This window comes from Macaca fascicularis, chromosome 4 (assembly GCF_037993035.2).
Source record: "Macaca fascicularis isolate 582-1 chromosome 4, T2T-MFA8v1.1".
NCBI classification, from domain to species: Eukaryota; Metazoa; Chordata; class Mammalia; order Primates; family Cercopithecidae; genus Macaca; species Macaca fascicularis.
The window spans coordinates 78,400,240-78,424,503 of record NC_088378.1 but is presented as its reverse complement, the minus strand read 5'-3'; the positions used below and the strand labels follow the sequence as shown (position 1 = coordinate 78,424,503).

The following is a 24,264-nucleotide window of genomic DNA, read 5'->3' as shown; positions in this document are numbered from 1 at the left end:
TGCTTCTAAAATGTGGCTACTTATACTTGTACCTATGGTAAATATTAAGCAAGTTAATACATGCAAAGCACCTCCATCAGACCCTAGTACAGTAATTACTTTTAAAATGCTAGATGGCATGGCTAGTGGTGATCCTGATGTCTAAACTCACATTTTCTGAATCTAAATTCCATGCACTTTCTGACATCACTGCTACCAAGTGCTCTCCTATATATAATAAAAGGCAGTATAGTAGGACTGATGAATGGTATGGGAAGAAGTCCTTTATTTTATCATGTCACACCACATAACAGCTGCCTAACCACACAATGTAGATATGAATAGAGAAGATGGCTCAGAAACAGTGTACTAGTATTAGTGACTCAGCTAATGACCATTACAAAAATAAAATTTTGACTTAGTTTTAAAACGCATTTTATATTGAGTAGTTATTTCATGTTTTCATAAAACAATTACTGAACTAAACTAGGTAGTTCATTCACATAACAAATCTACATTTAAAGACATGCTTACAAATTTCCACTTAGTCCATTTTTCCGTTCTTAGCATTATTACAAATGCCTCATTCCGTCATCATGTTGAATTCTTCAACATCTTCTATATTATTTCCAGGGGCATCTCTGGGAAGTAGTGATGCCTATCTTCCCTCAGAAGCACTGATAACCCTGATATACCCACAATTCACACCTTTTCCCTTCTCTGAGGTATGCTGCTTTAAGACAGAAAAAACACACTACTAGGATTTGAAAAACTAAATTCTGGGACTGGTTAGGTCATAAACTACAGAACCTTAGGTCATATATTCCCCCCAGGCACTTGTTTCTCCACTGCAAAAAATAATTCCCATTTGCTTGGTCCTTTGTAGTCCTTTATTATTTATCTTCATGATAACCCTTACATTTAAGGTAGCATTATGTTCATTTTATAGAAGAAATTCAATCTCAAAGAGAATATAGTCTCCCAAAGATCCCACAAGTAGTAATATATTAAGCAGAGCTAAACTCACACACTCTCACTCAAGATCCTAGTACTGGTACACGCTATGCTAATAAGTTTGCTAAAATGGATGAAGCGGCGATTTCTAAGGTCCCTTCCAATGATCCTGTTCTCTGCTTCTACTTTCTATTTTTTTCTCTTCTCTCAACTAGCATTAACATCCAAAACTGTATCTAATCACCAAATTTCATTTACCATGGTTTTTTGATTTAATTATTCTTTAAATTTTTCTCTATTTCCACATTAAATCCAGAGAAATGTTACTTTTTTGAAAGTTTCTACTGCTGCCTGCCTCTCTGAAGGCCATGGGACTTACCTATTTGTCAAAGCAGAAATTCCCAACATTGTGTAAACACCCCTAATTACTTTTTATAGCTGTAAAGACAATTATTCCATACTTAAAATCAATTCAAAATAAAGTAAATCTTCAATACTTCTTATTCCCTGTAGTAGTAATTTTAATTAGATTCTATTGATTTGTTTTCTCCTGTGTGCCTTTATTTGGGAAATACTGTTAGTCTACCTTGCTATCGAGTCTCTTTCCCTAACAAGAAAATGTCAGTCTTAAGGGTCAGGAAAGCTTTTACTTTCACTATCACATATGAAGAATGAACTAAACATCTAACTTGGAAAGTAAAACTCAATTGAGGGATTGAGGACATTTCCCAAGGGGTAATATGACCAATTTAAAAGTTGGCATATGTGCCTAAAACAACAAATTAACTCTTTCACCATAATAAAGGTACAGATGTGTCGATTAGTCATGCTGACATGCACATATGAAATATGCCTAAACCAAATTAAAATAAAACAAAATACATTCTATGGCAATCTTGAAAAGTCAGGGAGCTCAATAAATATTAAGAATATGGCCTCATGATGAGAGCATTAAATATTTGGTAATTAACATAATTTAATATGCAAAAAAAGAGAAAATATACAGGATGAGGGATGAGGAGTACACATAGGAAATTTTTGTGATTTTCTTCATTTTGATTGTATTGCCTTCTTGTCTTCAGGAGGGAAGATTTTGACTTCAAAAGTAACAAAATACTTAAGAAGAGAATTCACATCTTTCTTTTCTAACTGGTATTCTTGCACTATTTTCTCAGCAGTCCAGGTTTCTGGATAAAGTTTATGATTATTGAGAAGTGTCAATGCTTCTACAACGGAAATTTTGCCTTTGGGAATGCTCTTCATATTTATCATACCAAACTGATGGCCTTTCGGCAATCTGAATTCCTTTGGCTCTTGACATGTTTCAGCAGCTTGTACCTAGTATCAAAGAAAAAAAAAGGTTTTAGGATGAGAGAAAAGATTTGACATCTACTTTCATACTTCTCAAATCTATACTATTCCTCTTCAAATAACAACTGATATGGTTTGGATCTGTGTCCCCACCCAAATCTCATGTCACCAAATTGTAATCCCCAATGTTGGACGTAGGGCATGGTGGGAAGTGACTAGATCATGGGAGTGGATTTCTCCCTTTGGTGCTGTTCTCACGATAGAGTTCTCACCATATATGATTGTTTACAAGTCTGTAGCACCTCCCCGACACCCCACTTCTTCTTGCTCTGGCAATATAAGCCATGCCTGCTTCCCCTTCCGCCATGATTATAAGTTTCCTGAGGCCTCTCCAGAAGCAGAAGCTGCTATCCTTCCTGTATGGCCTGCAGAATCGTTAGCCAATTAAACCTCTTTTCTTTATAAACTACCCAGTCTCATGCATTTCTTAATAGCAGTGCAAGAATGGACTAACACAAATTCTATACACGATTTTCCAAACTTCATTTTCTTATTATAATGAGCTATAGTTTAATAGTACTTTTGCCACACTGCCCTTTCATAACTATAGCGCTATCGTTATTAAGAAATGTAGGTAGCTCTAGAAAATAATAATCAAATGTATACCATCCACTCACCACATTATTTCATGTGTTTTAAAAGAACAATGAAAATAATTGATTAAAAACTGCACCTGTTTTTAAAGGGCAGGATTCTGATGCCACCCTAACAGCTGGCTTGATAACATCTATTCTGTTTCCCATCTTTGTTGTATTTCATACTCAGCGCTCCCAAACACCTTGAATGAATTCAAATATTGCTAGTGATCTTGTCTCCCCTGAGAAAATAAACGAATGCCTCCAATACACTCCAGCATAAATAAAACAACCTATGCACACCCATCCTTCCATCTAGCCGTCCTATCCCAGCTTAATCCTGGCGTGTATGCTCTGCATTCCATTCTCGTTTCCCAGCTATGCCTAACATTCTTTCTTTTCTTTTCCTTTTTTTACTGCACCGTGCCTACTGCTGCTTTTTGGTCAAACATATAAATGCTATAGTTACTACCTTTTTTAACATGCCCAAACCCGAAGCCAACACCTCTTTTATGACCGGTTTCCTTCTCTTCAGGTAATGTTTAAAAGAAATAATGCTTGCTATCTCTAATGACTGCCTAGTTGCTTAATTCAGAGGACACATTTTAGACCTCATTTGGACTCACTACAGTATGTCACTATATCTGATACTGCTGACCACTCCAATGTACCTATAACTATCTTCCCCCTTGGTTTCTATGCCACCCCCTCAGTTTTCCATCAGTTTTTTCAGTGGGTCCTTCAGGGTTTTTTTCATGGACCCTTTTCCTTTCGCTTACCCTTAAATGTCAGTGTGTGACATTTAAGAGTGCCCAGGCCTTCTTTTCACTCTACACATTCCTCCAAAGTAATCCCGCACACTCCTCTAACTTCCATTACTGCCTACAAGTTAATTACTTCCAAAGCTGTGATGATAAACCAAGACCTTTTCTTGATTTCCCAACCCAAATGCTTAACAGGTATCTCCACTTAAATGACCGACATGCTCCTCAAATTCAATATTATCTGAAACTAAACCTATCACCAGTTCTACTCCCATATCCTCAATCTCAATGACCAACACTACCCACCTCTCATGCCAAAAACGAGATTATACCTGCACCGCCCTCTCCCTCACTCATTACACCAATCAATGAACAAATCCTGTTGATAATGCATCATATGTCTCTCTCGAACTCACTCACTTCTCCCCCATACTGCTAAATCACCCTAGTCCAAGTCAATGTCTCTTGTAGAAATGACTGCAAATACCTCCTATCTGGTCTCTTCTAATTAGATAAAATGTACTCTGTTCCCCCACCAGGCTACTTTCAAATCTAACATCACTTTTTGACCATTAACTCTTTAATAACTTCCCATTGCCTTCAGAATAAAACAAAACTCCTTAGCAAGAAAAATAAGGGCCTTTATGATCTGACCCCTATCACTCTCCATCCCAACTCACTTCTCCCAAATCCACACTGCACATTTTCCCATAACTGCAGTGAACTCTAACCATTCTTCAAAGGCATCACACACTCTTGTATCTTTATATTGCAAACTAGGCCTGAAACACTCTTCTCAATTTCTTCACTTTCCAAATCTCAAAGCTTCTCTCATTTTCCTATTCCCAGGTAAGGAAGATCTTCCTTCTACTCCAAGCACGTCTGTATTTAGATTTCCTTTCTAATTAATAGTAAATATTAAAATTAATAATTATTTGACACAAAAAAAATCTAAGAAGATTCAAAAACCTCTCGACTGGAAAAAAACAAACAAAAAAAAACTTAGGAAACTAAAAGTAGAAGAAAATGTCCCAAATGTGATATAAGTATTTTTTCATAGAAAACAAGTATCATTCTATTATAATTAATGCTGAAACATTTGAGACATCCTATGGAAGGAACAGGTGAGAATGCCTACTTTCACTGGCATGTTAATATATACAACACAATAAAAAAATTAAGTATAAATACTAGAAAGAGAAGTTTTTAATTCTACATAGATATGAGAATATATTTAGAAAAGAGAATCAACTGAAAGCCTAACAGAAATAATAACCTAGCAATATGGGTAGTTACACTATAAAAACCACTCACTTTCTGATATATAGTAGTCCCAGGCTTTATCTACAGTTATCTGAAGTCAACCACAGACCAAAAATATTAAATGAAAAACCCCAGAAGTAAACAATCCATAAGGTTCAAACTGCAAACCACTCTGAGCAGCATAATGAATTCTTATGCTATCCATTGCATTCTGTCCAGGATGTTAATCCTCCCTTTGTACAGTGTATCCGCACTGTACAGGCTACCTGCCTGTTAGTCACTTAGTAGCCATTCTGGTTATCAGACTGTGTGGCATCACTGTGCTTGTGTGCAAGTAACCCTTACCTTACCAAGAATAGCCCCAAAGCACAAGAGCCGTGGTGCTGGCAACTCAGTTATGCCAAAGAGAAGCCATAAAGTGCTTCCTTCAAGTGAGAAAGTAAAAGTCATTGACTTAATGAGGAAAAAAAATCATATGGTGAGAGTGCTAACATGGATAATAAGAATGAATCTTCTAATCCTGAAATTGTTGCAACTGTTCCATTTTATTAGTTGTTAATTAAACTTTATCACAGTATAGATTTATAGGAAAAAGCAGTATATATAGGGTTCGGTACCACCCTCAGTTTCAGGCATCTACTGAGGGTCTTGGAACCTACCTGCTGATAAGGGAAGACTACTGTATTAGCAATAAACAGTTCAAATTTAAAGTGAAAAAAGCTCTCATCCCAGTAACAACATTCCCTTTACCCCTCAAAGACTTTTATTAAAGAACCTGACAATTTCATCTGGAAAAATATTAATGTGTGAAAAGAGACAAGAAACTTTTTAAAACAATGAGAGAAGACTATAAGAGATATCAACATACATTATAAAGCTCTATTAATTAAAACTATGGTTCTAGTGTAAAAATAGAAAAATAAGTAAAACTGATGAGTCCATAAATAGACCCATATGTGTATCTAGAGATGTGTATCTAGAGATTTTAAGTAAGTGGAGAAAGGTCTGGGCTATTCAACAAATTACATTTAGACAACTAGCCATCTGTTTGAAAAGAGTTCAACTCATCTATTCCACACATCAAAAACCACATTTAATGCCAGATAAAGATTTTAATATAAAATGTAGTTATAAAACTACTAGAAGAAAACACAGAAGAGTTTATTTGATGGTAGAGTGGGCCCAGTATTCCTTTATCACAAAAGACAAAAAGACTGAAATATTTGACAGAATTTTGAATAAATATGTTAAAAAGTGAGACAACAAATAAATAATTTGCCATATGAAAGGCAGAGTATCAACGATGTCTAGAGGCACCACAACTATGAACTGCCAGAAGGAAAAAAAGGAACAAAGAACATAAACAAAAGGCAATTCCAGTTTTTTATCACTCTCCCTAAGGAATCTATTTAGACTTTTCCTAATGTCCCCATGAAATTTTAGTATCACTATATACATATCTCTTTATGCATTCATTATATGTATAACTGAGTCTTCTACATACAAAGCATTAATTTTTTTTTGTTCCCAAGAGTGAATTTGCAGATGCATAATTAAGTAACACGAGAGAAAGAATACTTGGGGAGTATTACTCAACACCTATTTTAAAATAACATAAAGAACACAGACATTAACCCTATACCTTTTTAATGTGAGCATTTGGTGATAACTGAACCCTACAATTACTATGCACAGCGATTTACAAATCGTTTTATTTCTCCTCTGTAGTGAAAATTATATTAATGATTGTATCTGTGCAAATATCGAGAGACAGAGAGACAGTATTAGAATATTTTAGAGTGAAAAAAAAAAAATCTGGAAGTTGTTGGCACTTCCTTGTCCTTTAATCAAACTTTTATCCCTAACTAGAATCTTCCTGCCCCCAAAAACTCATCTGGTTAACTCCAATTGATCCCTCAGGCCTGAGCATTTAACTATCACTTCCTCAGAAACCATCCGTGATCCTCCAATTTCAAAGAGGTCCCTCCAATATACTCAAAAGTGCCCATACTTTTCCCATAATTACGGTCACATCATTGCTCATCTGTTCAATGTCTGTGTCCTTCACAGCATCATAAGCCCTGTGAGAGCAAGGACTAGTTTTGTTCATCACTATATACAAAGCACTTGTGCCCAGGACTTACATAATACAGTATATGGATTTACACATAAGTTCCCATTCCCAATGTATTCTTTATTCTTTCTCCTAATTTTAAATATCCTATCTGAATATATCCTTAAAAAAACAAACAGAACACCCCACAAAACCCAACTATACTATTGGAGTCTCTGAGATTAGATCATACCTCAATCCACAGAAGAATGAGAAAAAAATATTAAAGCTCTGCTTTTGTCACTCAAATGACAACCACTGGAAGTAATGCCTGACAAATTCTGAAATACTATGAATAATTCACACAGTTGCTCTGTATCAATACTTTAACAAGTTATTTTAGAATTCTGGTAAATATCCAATGAAGCAAGGCATAAGTGTCTTACTGTATTAGACCACTGTGCTTAAACTTTGCCAAGGCGTGTAGACCGATCACAACACACACTTGCAGAGCACTCTTTTTACTACTTGCCACACTTAATCATTTTCCTGAAGCCCCAAAATAAGTAAATTGTGTGTTCACTTAACTAAACACACATTTACCTGCAAGGAAGACACAGGATCTTTGGAATCAACATACACATCTTTTAGAAATGACAGCAGCTTGTCATCTTTACGAGCAATCTCTCCCTTAATTTCTGGATAGTCTAAGGAAAGGGAAAAAAGTCACAATATTAAAATCAAGGAAAATTTCCTGTAATATCCTAAACGCTTAACACAAACCCTTTCTTTTTTTTCTTTTCTTTTTTGAGACGGAGTCTCGCTCTGTCGTCCAGGCTGGAGTGCAGTCGCGTGATCTCGGCTCCCTGCAACCTCCGCTTCCTGGGTTCCAGAGATTCTCCCACCTCACCCTCCCGACTAGCTGAGATTACAGGCGCGCGCCACCACGCCCGGTTAATTTTTGTATTTTTTGTAGACACGGGGTTTTGCCATGTTGGCCAGGCTGGTCTCAAACTCCTGACCTCAGGTCATCTGCCCGCCTCGGTCTCCCAAGGTGCTGGGATTACAGGCTTGAGCCACCGCGCCCGGCCTAGCCGCTTTAATTTTTTTAAAAAATAAACATAATCATTTGGACTGTTTGGAAAATACTTTAAATGGACATCAAAATTCCAGGTCAGGCTCGGCGTCCATCGTCCAGTGAAGACCCCTAGAGAAAGCTCTGTGACCCTCTCGGATTTTGACGCCCGGTATCAAGTCCCTCACAGGAGCCGGCGAGGCCCGCGTTAGCGGGGGCACAGGCCGCTGCCTCTGGGACTCGGAAGTAGGCGGGGCGGCCGACCTCACCGCGGGCGCGGAGGACAGTCTCAATGTCACCGGCCTAGCGGCTCCCCCTTCCAGCGCTCAGCCAACACGAGCGGCTGCGGCCGAGCAGACTGAAGCCGGTCCCCCGGCCTCCGGGCCCACATCAGGCACAACCTGTGGGCAGCCCCGGGAGTCCGCGCCCCCGCGCCCCGAAACGCCCTCGCACCACTCACGACTAATCTGCTCTTGCAGGAGGTTGCTGGTAGAGGGGTGCCTGGGAGCGAGAGAGGGCTTTATCTTGCTGATTTCCCTTTCCGCTCGGTTCTCTACGTTGAAATTTCTGATACCGCGAATCACTAGGGCCCCCATCTCCTCATAGCATTATGTCCGCAGGTTCAGGCCGCACGTGGGAACACGGGCTCAGGAAACCTCCGGGACGACCAGAGGATGCGCACATGTGAGGGGAAGCACGGCCGCGGGCGCTTAAATGCGTGCCCGTCGCCCACTAGCGGTCGGGAGGCCACACATCGCTTCTCTGCCCAGGGAATTTAAAAGGGAGCCCCTCCCTTCGGGGCGAGCGACCGCTCCCACCGGGGCTGCTTCCGGTGGGAGGCGGCAGGACTTAAGTCCCCAGACACACGGTTGCTGTCAACCCTGGAACTCCGAGGGAGTCACCCAGGAAGCTCTGCAAAGTTCCGTGCCGGGCCCTACCCCAGACTTTCTGATTTAATTCTTGTGGAGTGAGGCCCAGCATTGGATAAGACTTCACACGTGATTCCAAAGTGTCAGTGAAGAGTTGAAAACCAAAGTCGTAAGGAAATTGACCTTGAAGTTGTTTCACAGGGCAATGCCACCAAAGAGCTAGCCGATAAAAATGGAACTTATTGCACCAGGGTCAAACTGGGCTCTCAAGTTGCCCTTTCCTGCTTTTTAAAAAGGAAAATAATGAAAGGATGTTCATTGTCGATGAATATTTGTTCTCAGCCGCTCTAATTTAAATGCCTCTTATTTTCCTGTGCCCCCACCTGATGCATTTTCAAGCCACTGTGTTCTCTTTTTCCATTATTTGTTACATCCCGTTCTCATTTGACCTAATGGTATCGATTTTAGTTATACTTTCCCTTATCTTATTTTTGCTACTAATTTGCTTCTCCATTCTACTAAATGCTGAGTCATTCCCTCTCCTATTTCTCTTCTCTCTTGTCTTCATTCTTTTTAAGCCTCTGTGTAATTTAATGAAAGGAACAGCCAATAAGAGATCAGAAAAAAAAACAACAACAACAAAAAACGAGTGTTACATTCACCTTCTCTCTGTCTCTCTGCATTTCCTGAATAGGTTACTGTAGTGCTGCTTTTATTTAAGACCCTTTAGAAATATTGTTATTAATCTATAATAAACCCACCAGGAAGGAAGTAGTAGGATTTCCGAAGTTACAGTATTTCTCTTACTGTGGTTGCAAAATCTATTTTTAGTGTCCTGATCTCTGCTTAGCAAAATGAAGTAGAGTGGTTGTTTTTAACCAGTTTAAAGTAAGAAAATATTGATGTAAAGATAATCGAATAGAAAAAATAATAATAATAAAACAAGAATCAGAGAACCAAAATGAAGAAAGGGAAATGTAATCATTAAATATAATGCTTAATCAGAGCAAAAGCACTGCAAGGAAGATGGCTTCAGCCACTCTAATTTAAATGCCCTTTATTTAATTATACTCAACATTTTTACATGGATTGGTATTTGAAATTTGTAGAAGCTGAAATCAGTGATCTCTGATAGCGTTAACTGGGAAGTTATCCTGAAGGTGGCAGGCTGCTCCAAGATTTCTATCTTTGATATTTTTAAGGGCTTGTGATTCAGGACTTTTTAGCCACGGTATTTCTATTTCTATGGGTGCTAAGAAATTTTAATCTGCTTCATTATATCTACGTGCTTTAATCATGGTAGAAATTCGACTCACTGCCTGTTAAAATATTTTAAAAGTGAAAATCTCATTTTCATAGAAATTCCACCGAACTTCGGGCAGCATGAAAAAGTAATGTTAGAAGTTACTATCGGGGCAGTAGGGATTACAATATGAAATAATTCTTTGAATTCACACATTCCAATAGAGCTTGGATTCAACATTGAAAGAGCTTCCAGCATGTGTCAACTGCTTTGCCTGATCCTGGCCCAGTGCTGCTCAGACCCTCAAATTGCAAAACAGAAGGCACATGCAGTCCATCAGAAACTCACAATTGGCTGTCACCCTTTGGGAATCATGGAAATAAAACCTGAACCATAAATGCATAATTCCAGCTCTTCTTGTCAAAACATATAAGTTACAGGAACTCTAAACTTAAGAACTCCTGTTGGGCTTATGTTAAGGATTGAAGTCAGATCCCCAAGGAAAGTATAACTAGGATGCTGCTTAGAATGAAGCTTCCATCTGAGTGGAGTATTATGATGCCTGTGTATGGCTGAATATCTTAAGATACTAATAAAATAAACCCAGGGTCTTGACAACACACTAGAATGTAAATTCTGAGGACAGAACTTTTGTCTGTTTTGTTCACTGCTGTATCCAACACATTTAACAGAGCTAGTAAACAGTAGGTACTAAACAAAATATCAAATAAAGGTCAAATGAACCGAAAGACAAGTAGGATCCCTGAGCTGGCGTCCAGACTCTGGGCAAGCTCTCTCTGCCTGAATACCAGCCCTGCTTCCAGAAGTGAGTCCTTATGCAAGTAACTTAATGTGGTTGAACACACTTTGCTCATCTTAAAATTGGGATAATAGTAATCACCTAAGGGGTTTTACACAGAATAAAAATATCTAGTACAATGTCTAGTACAATGCCCAGTCTAGTACAATGTCCAGTACAAATGTCTCGTACCAATGTCTAGTACAATACCCAGCTCAGAATCTGATGTTCAATATTTGCATTGTTTTTCATTTTTCAGAGCAGAAGGGAGCAGTTTGGAAAAGGACACATATTCTGAAGCTCTGGTGAATATGTGAATGAAAGTGATAAAAAAAACAATTTGAGATTACAGTAAGACTCATGTTCTTCAATAATTTAATTTTTAAAAAGTAAGTATGCTAAATTTGATTTTTATTTGCTGGTTAGCGTGCTCAGCACACATGGTGGCATTGTTGGATTTCTTAAGGTTGGAATATGGGTGGGAATCATTAGCTCTGGGGCATAAAATGCCACCTTCCTGTGTCTGGCATTGGCCACAGAAATAGTCCCCACTTTGTATCCCTCTGCCCTCATGTCTTTCTCTCTGCCTAGACTTTTACCATTGGGCACTCCTTCTTTTGAACACAATTCAACAGCATTCTGCGTTCTCCAAAGGATTTCAGTAGCTAAACCCAGAGGACAGTCGGCTCAAAGGGCCCAGGACAGCCCTCAGAGGTTTCATCAATCAAATCTCAAACACTAGTGAAGAGCACCACAGATTTATGGAGGAATGACTTATTCTGGCAGAGGTTCTGGTGTTCAGGCAAAGAGAACCTCTCCAGGGCCTGGATTCCAGATTAGGAACCAGAGAATCTGTAGGAGTCCAAACGAGGTAATTTACAAGGTTCCCAAGCTTGGCCAGTTTCATAGTGATGCCGTGTTGTGGGTCTGTAAAACCTAGAATACTGGGAGCAGGGGATAGTGCCCCAAACTCAAAACCAAAACAAACTAGGCTTTGTGCAGATCCGGTATTCATATTGAGGAACACTGGGTCTCAGGTTAGAGATTAGAATGATCAACCAGCAATTATGCCCAGATGCCTGCTTTGTGGTTACTGCACTCATGACTTTTGTCATTGTATTCATTTCCCATTGCTGCTAGCAAATTACTGCAAATGGCTTAAAACAATTAATTATCTTACAGTTCTGGAGGTCAGAAGTCCAAAATAAGTTTTTAAAGGATAAAATCAAGGTGTCAGCAGAGATATATTCCTCCTGGATGCTCTGGAGGAGAATCTCTTTCCTTACCCCCTCCTTTTTTTTTTTCTTTCTCATGGGGAAGAGGTTCTTCTAGAGACTTCCCTCATTTCTTGGCAGCTAGCAGTTGCATCACTTCATTGTCACATCTCCTTCTCTGTGACTTTCCTACCTCCCTTTTTCCATTGTAACACCCTTATGATTACATTAGACCTGCGTGAATAATCCAGGATAATCTCTCCATCTCAAGATCCTTGATTTAGTCACATTTGTAAAGTGCATTTTGCTACGTAAGGTAGCATTCGCAGGTTCAGGGATTAAGAGAGAGATTTTTGGAAGGCTGTTTTGTTCACTACAGTCATCAACTTTAGATGATGGTTTGCTGCACAGATCATCCCATCACCCAGGTATTAAGCCCAGTATCCATTAGCTCTTCTGCCTGATTCTCTCCCTCCTCCCACCCTCCGACCTCCAACAGGCTCTAGTGTTTGTTGTTCCCCCTCCATGTGTATATGAGTTCTCATCATTTAGCTCCCACTTATAAGTGAGCACATGTGGTATTTGGTTTTCTGTTCCTGTGTTAGTTTGCTAAGGATAATGGCCTCCAGCTCCATCCATGTCCCTGCAAAGGACATGATCTTGTTCCTTTTTATGGCTGCATAGTATTCCGTGGTGTATGTGTTCCACATTTTCTTTATCCAGTCTATCATTGATGGACAGTTAGGTTGATTCCATGTCTTTGCTATTGTGAATAGTGATGCAATGAACATACACATGCATATGTCTTTTTATTAATAATAGAAAAATTTATATTCCTTTGAGTATATACCCAGTAATGGGATTTCAGGCTTGAATGGTATTTCTGCCTCTAGGTTTCTGGGGAATCGCCACACTATCTTCCACAATGGTTGAACTAATTTACACTCCCACCAACAGTGTAAAAGTGTTCCTTTTTCTCCCCAACCTTGCCAGCATCTACTGTTTTTCTGACATTTTAAGAATAGCCATTCTGACTGGTGTGGGATGGTATCTCATTGTGGTTTTGATTTGCATTTCTCTAAGGATCAGTGATATTGAGCTTTTTTTCATATGTTTGTTGGCTGCATGTATGTTTTATTTTGAGAAGTGTCTGGGCATGTCCTTTGGCTACTTTTTAAGGTGATTGTTTGTTTATTTCTTGTAAATTTATTTATAGATGTTGGATATTGGACCTTTGTCAGATGCATGGTTTACAAAAATTTTCTCCCATTCTGTAGGTTGTCTGTTTACTCTGTTGATAGTTTCTTTTGTGTGAGAGCTCTTTAGTTTAATTAGATCCAATTTGTCAATTTTTGTTTTTGTTGCAATTGCTTTTGGTGTCTTTGTCATGAAATCTTTACCATGCCTATGTCCTGAATGGTGTTGCCTAGGTTTTCTTCTAGGGTTTTCATAGTTTTGGGTTTTACATTTCAGTCTTTAATCCATCTTGAGTTGATTTTTGTATATGGTGTAAGGAAGGGGTCCAGTTTTAATTTTCTGCATATTCTAGCCAGTTCTCCCAGCAATATTTATTAAATAGGGAATCCTTTTCCCCATTGCTTGTTTTTGTCAGGTTTGTCAGAGATCAAATGATCGTAGGTGTATGGTCTTATTTCTGGATTCTCTATTCTGTCCCATTGGCCTATGTCTCTGTTCTTGGACCAGTACCATGCTGTTTTGGTTACTGTAGCCCTGTAGTATAGTTTGAAGTCAGGTAGCATGTTGCCTCCAGCTTTGTTCTTTCCATTTAGATAAATAAAACAATGTCTTTAAAGGACTGAAGGTAAAGCAGAAATCAACTACATAGAAAACAAACAACAACAACAACAAAAATTGGTTCTTTGAGAATATAAAATCTGACAAATTCAAGTGAAAATAAAAGAACAAATAAAATACATGAAGAATTTTTTTGGAAAGAATGTGATCATAAAGAAATTTTTTAAAATTGAAAGAAAATATATATAAACTTATATACAATTATAATACTTAGTCTCATTCCCTTGTGTGACATGCTTCTAGCAAATACAAATATAACACAATAGAATAGAAACGAATAGAATAAGGCATAGATACAGAATAGAATAGATTATGGTCACTCTCATGATTACTTTACATTGTATAAGGCTTCACCTTAGGAGATAAGGGTGAGGGATTCTCCTGTTGGCTTTGAAGAAGCAAGCTGCCATGTTGTTAGAGGGTCTTTGAGAGAACCTGCAAGGAAGCCACATGGCAAGAACTTCAGGGCCTTTGGGAGGTAAGAGGAGGCCCCATGTGACAGCCCACACGAAACAGATATCTCAATCCTACCGCCCACACGAAACAGATATCTCAATCCTACCACCATAAGAAACTTAATTTTGCCAATGGCCTAGTAAGTCTGGAAGAGTACCCCTGAGCTCCAGAAATTAAGGCAGTTCAGTCAATCCTATGTAATCATTTCAGTGGATTCCCAGTACAGATTTGGTTAAATTCAACACCCATTACTAATAATACATTTAGCTAGCATGGAATAGAAGAAAACTGCCTTTACTTTATAAAGGGTGCAATTCAGAAAATTATGGCAAGTATTGTATTGATGGGCTAACAAAGAACAAGAAAAGAAAATAAGAATTATAAATGTTATGTTATTTGTTCCTTTGCAAAATCAGTACTTCTGTCTGCCTAGAAAATTAGAGAGAATCAGGCAAAGACTATTAGACCTAATAAATAAATTTAATAGGTAGCTGAATAGCTAGCCATCCTACCCATCAGTTAGAAAACATAATGGCCAAGGCCCAGGGCAATGGCTCACCCTGTAATCCTAGCACTTTTGGGAGCCTGAGGCAGGCAGATTACCTGAGGTCAGGAGTTCGAGACCAGCCTGGCCAACGTGGTAAAACCCCATCTCTACTACAAATACAAAAATTATCCAAGCATGATGGTGCACATTGGTAATCCCAGCTGCTCGGGAGGCTGAGGCACGAGAATAGCTTGAACCCAGGAGGCGGAGGTTACAGTGAGCTGATATCAGGCCACTGTACTCTAGCCTGGGAAACAGCAAGACTTTGTCCCCCAAAAAAAAAACAAAAAAAAGAAAGAAAATATAATGGTCAGAAAGTTTCATGGATGATGACCACAAAAATTATTATGCATCTCGAAATAAACTTAGAACTATGTGTAAAACTCAAACTTAGTAAACCACAAAAATTATGAAAGAACATAAAGAAACACATATGGCTAGACATAGCAGGTTCCTTGACGCAAAGTCTGAATAGTGTAAAAATGTCAGTTGTTCAAAAAAAAAATCAATTAATTTGATACACTTCAATTTCAATTAAAATTGTAATCGCGTTTTTAATGAAGCTCGATCACTGATAAAGTTCATCCAGAAAAGAAAATATGAAAAAATAGCCAATAGATTTTAGAAAGACAGCAGTTAGTTAGGACTTACCCTATATCAGAATGTGATACAAAACTTTATGGTATGGTATTGATACCGAAATAGGCAAATAAGTCAGTAAATACAGTAGTGACAAGACAGGTGTAATTATGTACAGGACAACATTTAAAATCACTCTGTGATGTAAGGATATAATTCCTTCCCCATAAACAACTGAATTTCCAACATCATTTATCTGTTTGCCTTTTCCTGTTGCTCTCCATTCCCATTTATAATGATTCCCTGTCTTCTTTCTTCGCTCCAGCTTTCCCTGCTGCATCAGTTTCCTTTCATAGTGTATCTGTCCCTCCATGTCCCCATGGACTTGCTTTATATGGAAGTAAGGAACACCTCATCATAGCGGTTTTGGTTTGATTCCAATGAGATCTTTTTTTTTCCATCCATAGCAATTTAATGAATACAACAGTTGTCCATCTTGGCCCCAGCTACAGAAGGTACTCTTGATAATTTGGCATAGGGAGAAAAAAAAAAGTGGAAAGCTGAAAAGAACAAGCAAATACTCAAGCAACCATTTTCATTTCAAAGATTATGACAGATTATGAAAACAAAGAATACAAAACAGGGAATTCCAGAAGGACCCCAGAAAAGATGTGAAAAGCAAGTTGTCACCAGGGCATTTTACCTTAACTGGTAAACCCAACTCAATAATTCCAGAGTAGGGTCTGTGTTTGTTCTCTCCATCTGTCTGTTCCTTTCTCCCTTTGTAACTGTCTCTGATTCTTTTCTTAGCAGCCATGGTGTAACATAATGATTACTAACAGGCTTGGCATCAGACAAACCTGCATCTGAATCTGGGTTCTATCACTTCCTGACTGCATAATTTTGTGGTAAGCTCTTTAAATTTTCTGATATTCAGTTTCTTTATCTGTAAAATGGAAATATAACAAAACTACTTATTTCATAGGGTTGTTGTGAGATATGATCCATTTGAAATCATAAAGCTTGTCATACAGTAAACATTCAAAAACTATTAGCTATTATTCTTTTATGTAACAAAATACTAATATAATAGGAAATATTTTAATAATTATAGCTTAGGTTTGATTGACACTTTATGGCTTAGTAGTTAGTATCTTCAGATTCCTTATTTCATTAATACATTATTGCAATACTCTGTAGTATTATACCCGACTACATATGTTTAAGAAAACCATTTAGCTGCCTGAGGCTGTTTGTAAAATGCTGAAGGATACTCTGGGAAGTATATGAGGTGTCCTTGTTCATAGGCTTTTTGAGTTAGTTTCTTATTGTCAGTCCATGACCTTGTGGGCACAGCTCTGCCTTTTTATTCCGGTAGTCCCACCTTTTGTTGGCTTCTGTCTCCATTGTCTTTAGGAATTGTACACCGTCACCCCTAAGCATCAGTGCACACAACCCTCTGCTGGGTTTCATTTCTGTTGGATGTGACACTGTTAGGTAAGGCAGGGAGGCAGGTGTGGTAGACAGAAGTCTATGACCCCCAGTGGCCCTAAACAGGGAACCCAGTTAAGCCTGCTTTGAACTTCTAACCTACAGAACCATAGAATAATAAGTAGATATTGTTTCCAGCCTCTAAGTTTGTAGTGATTCATTGTGAAGCAATAGAAAATGAATACAGCAAGTAGTGTGAGAATAAGGTTGGGGATTAAGAGGGTGGTGGAATGAAGAGGGATGGGTAAAGAGACCGGGAGAATGGGATGTAGCTATTATAGAAGTCATTGCAGGTCAGGTGGAAGTAAAGGTCTTAAAATGATGGGACAGAGTCTGGTTTTTATTTTCTATGAGTGAAGGTCCCTTGAGTGGAAATTAGAGAGCCATAGGTCTCTCTTAGAAAGATGATTGACAGCTACATAAAGGATGATTTGGAAGAAAAAAGACACTAGGTAAGATACTGTTATTCTCATCCATGTGGGAGTTTAAATTTTTTGGTCCAATTTTCTTAGGGATATCTATTTGATAAGAGGTCTTTGTAGTGGCACTGCTTAGATATGACTTCCACTTGAGTTGGACAGATAGACAGAAACAGTAATCTAAATAGTGAAACTTGAGATTCAGAGGCTAAATAAGTATAGTCATTTATTTTAATATTCTCATTCCACTCTTGGTGTAATTAATTATTTTTAGAGCTTTTGATTCCGTAGAAGCTCAGGATGTACGGATGCAATCTTGTTCACTTAGAGGTTCCCAACCCACAACCATGGGTACAGTAGCTCTTATATGTCCAGAGAAGGCTTCCAGAGAAGTCTTCAGAGAAGGCTAAAAATATGAGGTCTGTCTACAACTCTCAGCAGTGTGATCTAGTAAAAGAGTATGTGAAGTTCCCATTTTTTTTTCTTTTTTTTTAAATTAATTTATTATTATTATACTTTAAGTTGTAGGGTACATGTGCATAACGTGCAGGTTTGTTACATATGTATACTTGTGCCATGTTGGTGTGCTGCACCCATCAACTCATCATTTACATCAGGTATAACTCCCAATGCAATCCCTCCCCCCTCCCCCCTCCCCATGATAGGCCCCTGTGTGTGATGTTCCCCTTCCTGAGTCCAAGTGATCTTATTGTTCAGTTCCCACCTATGAGTGAGAACATGCGGTGTTTGGTTTTCTGTTCTTGTGATAGTTTGCTAAGAATGATGGTTTCCAGCTGCATCCATGTCCCTACAAAGGACACAAACTCATCCTTTTTGATGGCTGCATAGTATTCCATGGTGTATATGTGCCACATTTTCTTAATCCAATCTGTCACTGATGGACATTTGGGTTGATTCCAAGTCTTTGCTATTGTGAATAGTGCTGCAATAAACATACGTGTGCATGTGTCTTTATAGCAGCATAATTTATAATCCTTTGGGTATATACCCAGTAATGGGATGGCTGGGTCATATGGTACATCTAGTTCTAGATCCTTGAGGAATCGCCATACTATTTTCCATAATGGTTGAACTAGTTTACAATCCCACCAACAGTGTAAAAGTGTTCCTATTTCTCCACATCCTCTCCAGCACCTGTTGTTTCCTGACTCATTAAATTAAAGAGCTTCTGCACAGCAAAAGAAACTACCATCAGAGTGAACAGGCAACCTACAGAATGGGAGAAAATTTTTGCAATCTACTCATCTGACAAAGGGCTAATATCCAGAACCTACAAAGAACTCAAACAAATTTACAAGAAAAAAACAAACAACCCCATCAAAAAGTGGGCAAAGGATAGGAACAGACATTTCTCAAAAGAAGACATTCATACAGCCAACAGACACATGAAAAAATGCTCATCATCACTGGCCATCAGAGAAATGCAAATCAAAACCACAATGAGATACCATCTCACACCAGTTAGAATGGCGATCATTAAAAAGTCAGGAAGTTCCCATTTTTATCAAAAAGATAATTCATGTACCTAGCTAGCTGCATTTTGATAAGCAGTTTTAATACATTTCCTGTAAGAAATTGTAAGTATTTATGTAAGTCGGAGAGAATCTTGTTATTTAGCAGTGTAGCTTTGTCAGAAATCTAATGGTAGTCTTTTTAAAAAATAACTTTTGATTATGAAAATTTCAAACACATTTAAATGGGTAGAGTTTAGTACAACAAACCTCCATGTACTCTTCATCCAATATCTATAATTACCAATTTATGGCAAATCTAATTTCTTCTATATACTTTCCCATTTTCTACCTCCCTAGTCATTATTTTTAAACTATCCTTCTTTTAGTGATAAATATTATTATTCTAAGGACATCTTACCAAAGACAAGGACTGCTCTTTTAAAACGTAACTCACAAAATAACATTAGCCTTGTTCAAAGCGCTGTGAATGAGAAAAAGGTACAGATTTTTGGATGGGTTCACACTCAGAAATTTTTTTATTTGTTTTCAGTGAATTTGAGCAATAAAGCCATAATGTGAATGCTAAACACTTTATGTACAGGAAGCTCTTGAAACTGTATTTCACCCTACTCAGCACACTGCCTGTGGGCTTCCCTTTCACCAGTTTCTCACCCCTAAAAGGCCACATTGTTTGCTGCTCATCAGAAGAGTGACTCTGTGATCTTAGGATGCCAAAACTTAACTCGCCCAGCTCATTTCTGCATCAATTCCTGCTAAAAGGTCATTTTTGTTTTAACTGGCTGGTTGAGTCAGATGATAAGTGAAATATGATTCATGTGTATAACAGCTTCCCATCCCTGCTCCCTTGCCAGCCCCTACCTCCACCCCTGAAATCAAAGATTTGCTTAGCGCTCAAGATGTACAACTAATATCTCTTCTTTGTATGTGAATGACTAATTAATTCTCCATCTTCTAACTCAGAGACCAATAGAACGGACCAAAGATACATGGACTCATAAATAGTGGACACCTGGGGGAAACAGTTCTAGGCCAAGAAACTACAAAGGCTCTGAGGCAGAAGCGTGCTTGACATTGTACTCATGTGCACTGGTGTGCCTTCCATAACAACTAAACCAGAAAACCCCAAAAGGATCACAGGGCAGAAAACCTACCAATGGTGGAGTTGTGTATCTGAGACTCAGAAAATATACTCCTTAGTAGTGTACAAGGGAAATAGGAGGAAATTTCAAGATGAGTGAAAGGTTTCTTATGTCATGGTAGCCCAGGGTACGAAAGTACAAGCTGATGTTAACATCAAGAAATATTCCTGGAAAAGAAGTATATCAAAACCTTGCCACACACAGAGGTGTTCAAGAATAAATGTATACTTATAATGATAAAACTGGGCTCGCCTAATGATTTGGCAGGATTCATTTGTGAGGCACATAAAAAATGTCACATGAATGTTATTAACAGGGTTCTGCCACATGCACACCCCTCTGCATTTATAGTAGTGAATCAGAACGCTTGGAGTCATACATCATCCTACATTTCTGGATATTCCCATCCACTAGATTCTTACCAAAAAGCAAGACCAAAAGAGAAAAAGACCAAAGTTTCTTCCTCTATCTCACTTAAAACATGGTAATAATAATTTGGGCCATGGAGTTGATCACTTTGAATTATAGGATGCTAATAAGAACTTAGACATCATCTAGGATAATCAGCTTATTTTTCAATGAACAACTGTCCACTGTCCGCACCCCGCTCCCTTTACTGCCCTATCCTCTCACCACTGTGCTGCCCCCTCCCCTTCACCAGTTTCTGGTGCTGACTCTAACATGCCTCCTGCTTGCTCCCAGCCAGCTCTCCCAGGATGCATTCTGCTGCACAAGAAGACCAAAGCTTCATACTTGTGCCTATTTGAATTCTAGCGTTTGGGGATATGCTTTGTTCTTTTGTTGAAACCAGGAGAAACTGAATGAACACTGCAGCAAAAAAGAAGGTCCGTTTCAAGGGTACAGAGACCTTAATAAGGAAGTCCTGACCTTTTACAAGGGCAGCTCCAGGGATCTAAGTAGCAAAAGGGCTAAGATGCTACCATTCAAGCACTGAAGACCAGCTGACTTCTGCTGCTGGATTTTTTTCTGCTCCAGATTTAAATTATCAGACAAGAGGGATACCAATTGACCTGCATTGGGTCAAGTACCCATCCTTTGGTAGGGATAGAGAATTCAGCATCCCTATCAGAACCTCATGGAAGTGAAGATGGTAAAGATAGACAGAAAAAAGATAGAAGATAGAAGAGAAAAACACTTCTGTCAACTCCTAAAATTAACTGCTCTGTTCTGGAATTTTGCATGTGTGTCACGAAGGCTTATTTTTGGACCTTCTTTCTGTCTTGGGACCCAGTTTTTAGACTCAACAATCTTGTGTGATTGGTCTTGATTTTGGTTCTGGACTATGCTTTGCAACCCTGCTTATCCCACAGTTTTAGAAAGAACAAATCTACTGCTACTCTGCTCACACTGTTGTGGGTTACTCCTTAGCAAAGGCAGTCAAAGGCAGTCCCATCTCTTAGCTCCATAATGGATGAGCTGAGCAGAAACAGACTCAGCAGACATAGGGGTAACTTTGCCTAAGATGCTAGAGATGGCTACAGGCAGGTTCAGGACTAGAACTCAGGTATACTGATTTCCCATACATTGCTCTTTCTTTCTGTAGTAATTATTTCCTGTCCAGCATTTGAGAGCTAACCAGAAAAGGAGAATATAGTTATTGCCAGAACATCAGCACATTCAGAAGAGTTAGAAAGTGTGTGCCTTTTTGTGTGCAGGGATTGTGATTTGAACACATTAAAAATTAGAAATAGAATGTCAGCAGTGATGTCCTGCTGGTATTGTAAAAAATCTTAAGAAGACAGATGGTAGTTTTGAAATAGAAGATTTAAAGAACTTTGTACTTTGCACTTTTCCACACATGTGACAGGTGGGAAAGGAGAAGTGGCAGGAGGAAGACTGTCATGTGTTCAGAGACAAGGTTTGCACAGCTAGCTTTGGAGTTGAGCCAGGTTACTGGACTGCAGCTCTATTGTGAGATGTCACTTTCTCTAGACCCATAACAATGCCTTTCACTTTGGGAGTGGGTGATGTAGCTGGCTCCCACATTTACCATTGACTGCTCCACTATCTGCAACACACCCTATTGTGGAATCTCCTTTATTTGGAACCAGGGAGTGACACAGGGAAGTCCCACATATGACCTCCCTGTTTTTAATAACCCCGTCCCCAGGGAAAAAGAATGAGAAACATTCCAACAGAAGATAAAGCAAAAAAAGAAAAAAAAATAGGCAAAATTTACCTCTCTGTGTGGCTATGTCAGAGAGGACGCACAAAGGGAAAGATGTGTTTATGTGATGGAGGAAAGAAGGGCTTGCTCCCTTGTTTATGAGAGAAAATAGTATCTGCAGCATTGTGTATGAGCACTCTAATTTGTGTTTATTATTTTTACATTTTCAGTCTTCCCAACTATATTGTAAGAACCTGTGGAGCAGTATCCTTATCACTTGCCTCCACATATCTACAGCACTTCATATGATGATTGGCAAACTGTATATGCCTGATTGTACTTAATTTGCAAACTGTACATGCCTGTTGCTGAGAATAAAATACAAGTTTAAAATTTTTGTTGATTTTTAAAATCAGTTGTATCTTTTTTTTTTTTTTTTTTTTTTTGAGACGGAGTCTCGCTCTGTCGCCCAGGCTGGAGTGCAGTGGCTGGATCTCAGCTCACTGCAAGCTCCACCTCCCGGGTTTACGCCATTCTCCTGCCTCAGCCTCCGGAGTAGCTGGGACTACAGGCGCCTGCTACCTTGCCCAGCTAGTTTTTTGAATTTTTTAGTAGAGACGGGGTTTCACGGTGTTAGCCACGATGGTCTCGATTTCCTGACCTCGTGATCCGCCCGTCTTGGCCTCCCAAAGTGCTGGGATTACAGGCTTGAGCCACCGCGCCCGGTCAATCAGTTGTATCTTAATGGAAGTTACTGAGTTACTCCTCAATTTCTGTTGCATTTCCACACATAATCCCTTAAGCCTTTTAGGTAAATCCTCAGTATTAATAAGAATATTATTTAAATCTGGATTACCATGAGGCAATTAGATTTGGCATGCAGTTTGTTGATAAAATCAGAGAACCATAAAACTAGAAGAAGCACAAGCTTTGACTCTCAAGGGAGTATTTTCCAGGATAATTATTTATTTTAAATACCATTATTTACCAAAGTTATAGTTATATTCAGTATATATGGTAAATTCTATGTGAAGATGTATTGTACAATGAATATAGTTAATTGTGTAAATAACATAATACATATCTATATGTTAAGTATCTTTTTAAAACTGTGCAACTAGTGCTTTGATATTCTGAATTAGTTTTCTAGTGTTGCCGTAACAAAGTACCACAAACTGGGGGGTTTAAACAACAGTGAGAGAATAAACTCACAGTTCTGGAGGCTGGGAGTTCAAGATCCGGCTGCCAGGATGGCACAGTTCTGGAGTGGGCCCTCTTCTGAGTTGCTAACTGCAAATTCTCTTTGTATCTTCCACTTTCCTGAGAGAAAATCTTGACGTCTCTTGTGTAGAAAAAGAACTCTGTGCACATACAGGTTACTGCATCCTGCACTACACTCAGTCCTGCAGCCTGACGCATTCCACTTCCTGAGGGACCTAGAACCAACTCAAGCATTTTCAACTTCCCCCCATGGTTCTCACTGGTTTTAGCTCTTTACAAACAATAAGCTTCTCAATCAGTTGTCTATTCTTTGACCTTTTATTCCACAGTTTTTGCCCACCAGCACTTAAGTGTGGTAAAACCTCCTTCAGTGCTGTCTCCTCTACCTTCTACCCTGAATCTCTTCTCCTGTCAAAGTCAAACTTCTTGAAATGATTAATTATTATTTCCACTTCCCTGCCTCCTATTTACTCCTCACCCTGGGGAAAATAGCTTTTGATTTCTACCACTTTAAAGAAAGTACTGCAAAGCACAACACAAAGCTCACACTGCTAAATCCAATAAACATTTTTTTTGGTATTTTTCTTACTTACTACTCAGCAGTATTTGATAATATTGGCCATGCCCCTCTTTTTGAAATGTTCTTTTCCCATATATCTCTCTGGTCGGTCCTTCATTTTTTTTTTTTTATGACTGCCACTCCTCCATTTGCCCCTTAAATACACGCTTTCCTAGCGTATATTTCCTCCACGCTTTGTCCTAGGCTCTTGGCTTTCCTCACTCTGCACCCTTCTTCTGAGTAATCTCTTCCTGT

At 38.7% G+C, this 24,264-nt stretch overlaps 1 protein-coding gene and 1 long non-coding RNA gene across 2 annotated transcripts; one reads left to right on the top strand and one right to left on the bottom strand.

The window, feature by feature from the left end:
- Nucleotides 1-243: 243 nt before the first annotated feature.
- NDUFAF4 (NADH:ubiquinone oxidoreductase complex assembly factor 4) lies at nucleotides 244-8,703 on the bottom strand. The gene is made up of 3 exons (XM_045390298.2): nucleotides 8,495-8,703; nucleotides 7,563-7,666; nucleotides 244-2,271 (listed from the first exon to the last, which is right to left on the bottom strand). Exons 1-3 carry the CDS (start codon nucleotides 8,628-8,630, stop codon nucleotides 1,984-1,986), a joined length of 528 nt encoding a protein of 175 aa, XP_045246233.2. The 5' UTR covers nucleotides 8,631-8,703; the 3' UTR covers nucleotides 244-1,983.
- A 190-nt stretch (nucleotides 8,704-8,893) lies between these two features.
- LOC123572812 (uncharacterized) lies at nucleotides 8,894-22,625 on the top strand. The gene is made up of 5 exons (XR_006697341.3): nucleotides 8,894-9,072; nucleotides 11,205-11,334; nucleotides 11,537-11,816; nucleotides 16,367-16,464; nucleotides 20,804-22,625. It is a non-coding gene; the product is annotated as an uncharacterized lncRNA (long non-coding RNA).
- The last annotated feature ends 1,639 nt before the right edge of the window (nucleotides 22,626-24,264 follow it).

Coding starts and splice junctions, on each gene's coding strand:
- NDUFAF4 (XM_045390298.2), bottom strand. CDS start 8,630: ATGGGGGCCCTAGTGATTCGCGGTATCAGAAATTTCAACGTAGAGAAC. Junction 7,667..8,494: donor CCTGCAAGAGCAGATTAGTC/GTGAGTGGTGCG, acceptor CCCTTTCCTTAG/ACTATCCAGAAATTAAGGGA. Junction 2,272..7,562: donor ATCCTGTGTCTTCCTTGCAG/GTAAATGTGTGT, acceptor CTTTGATACTAG/GTACAAGCTGCTGAAACATG.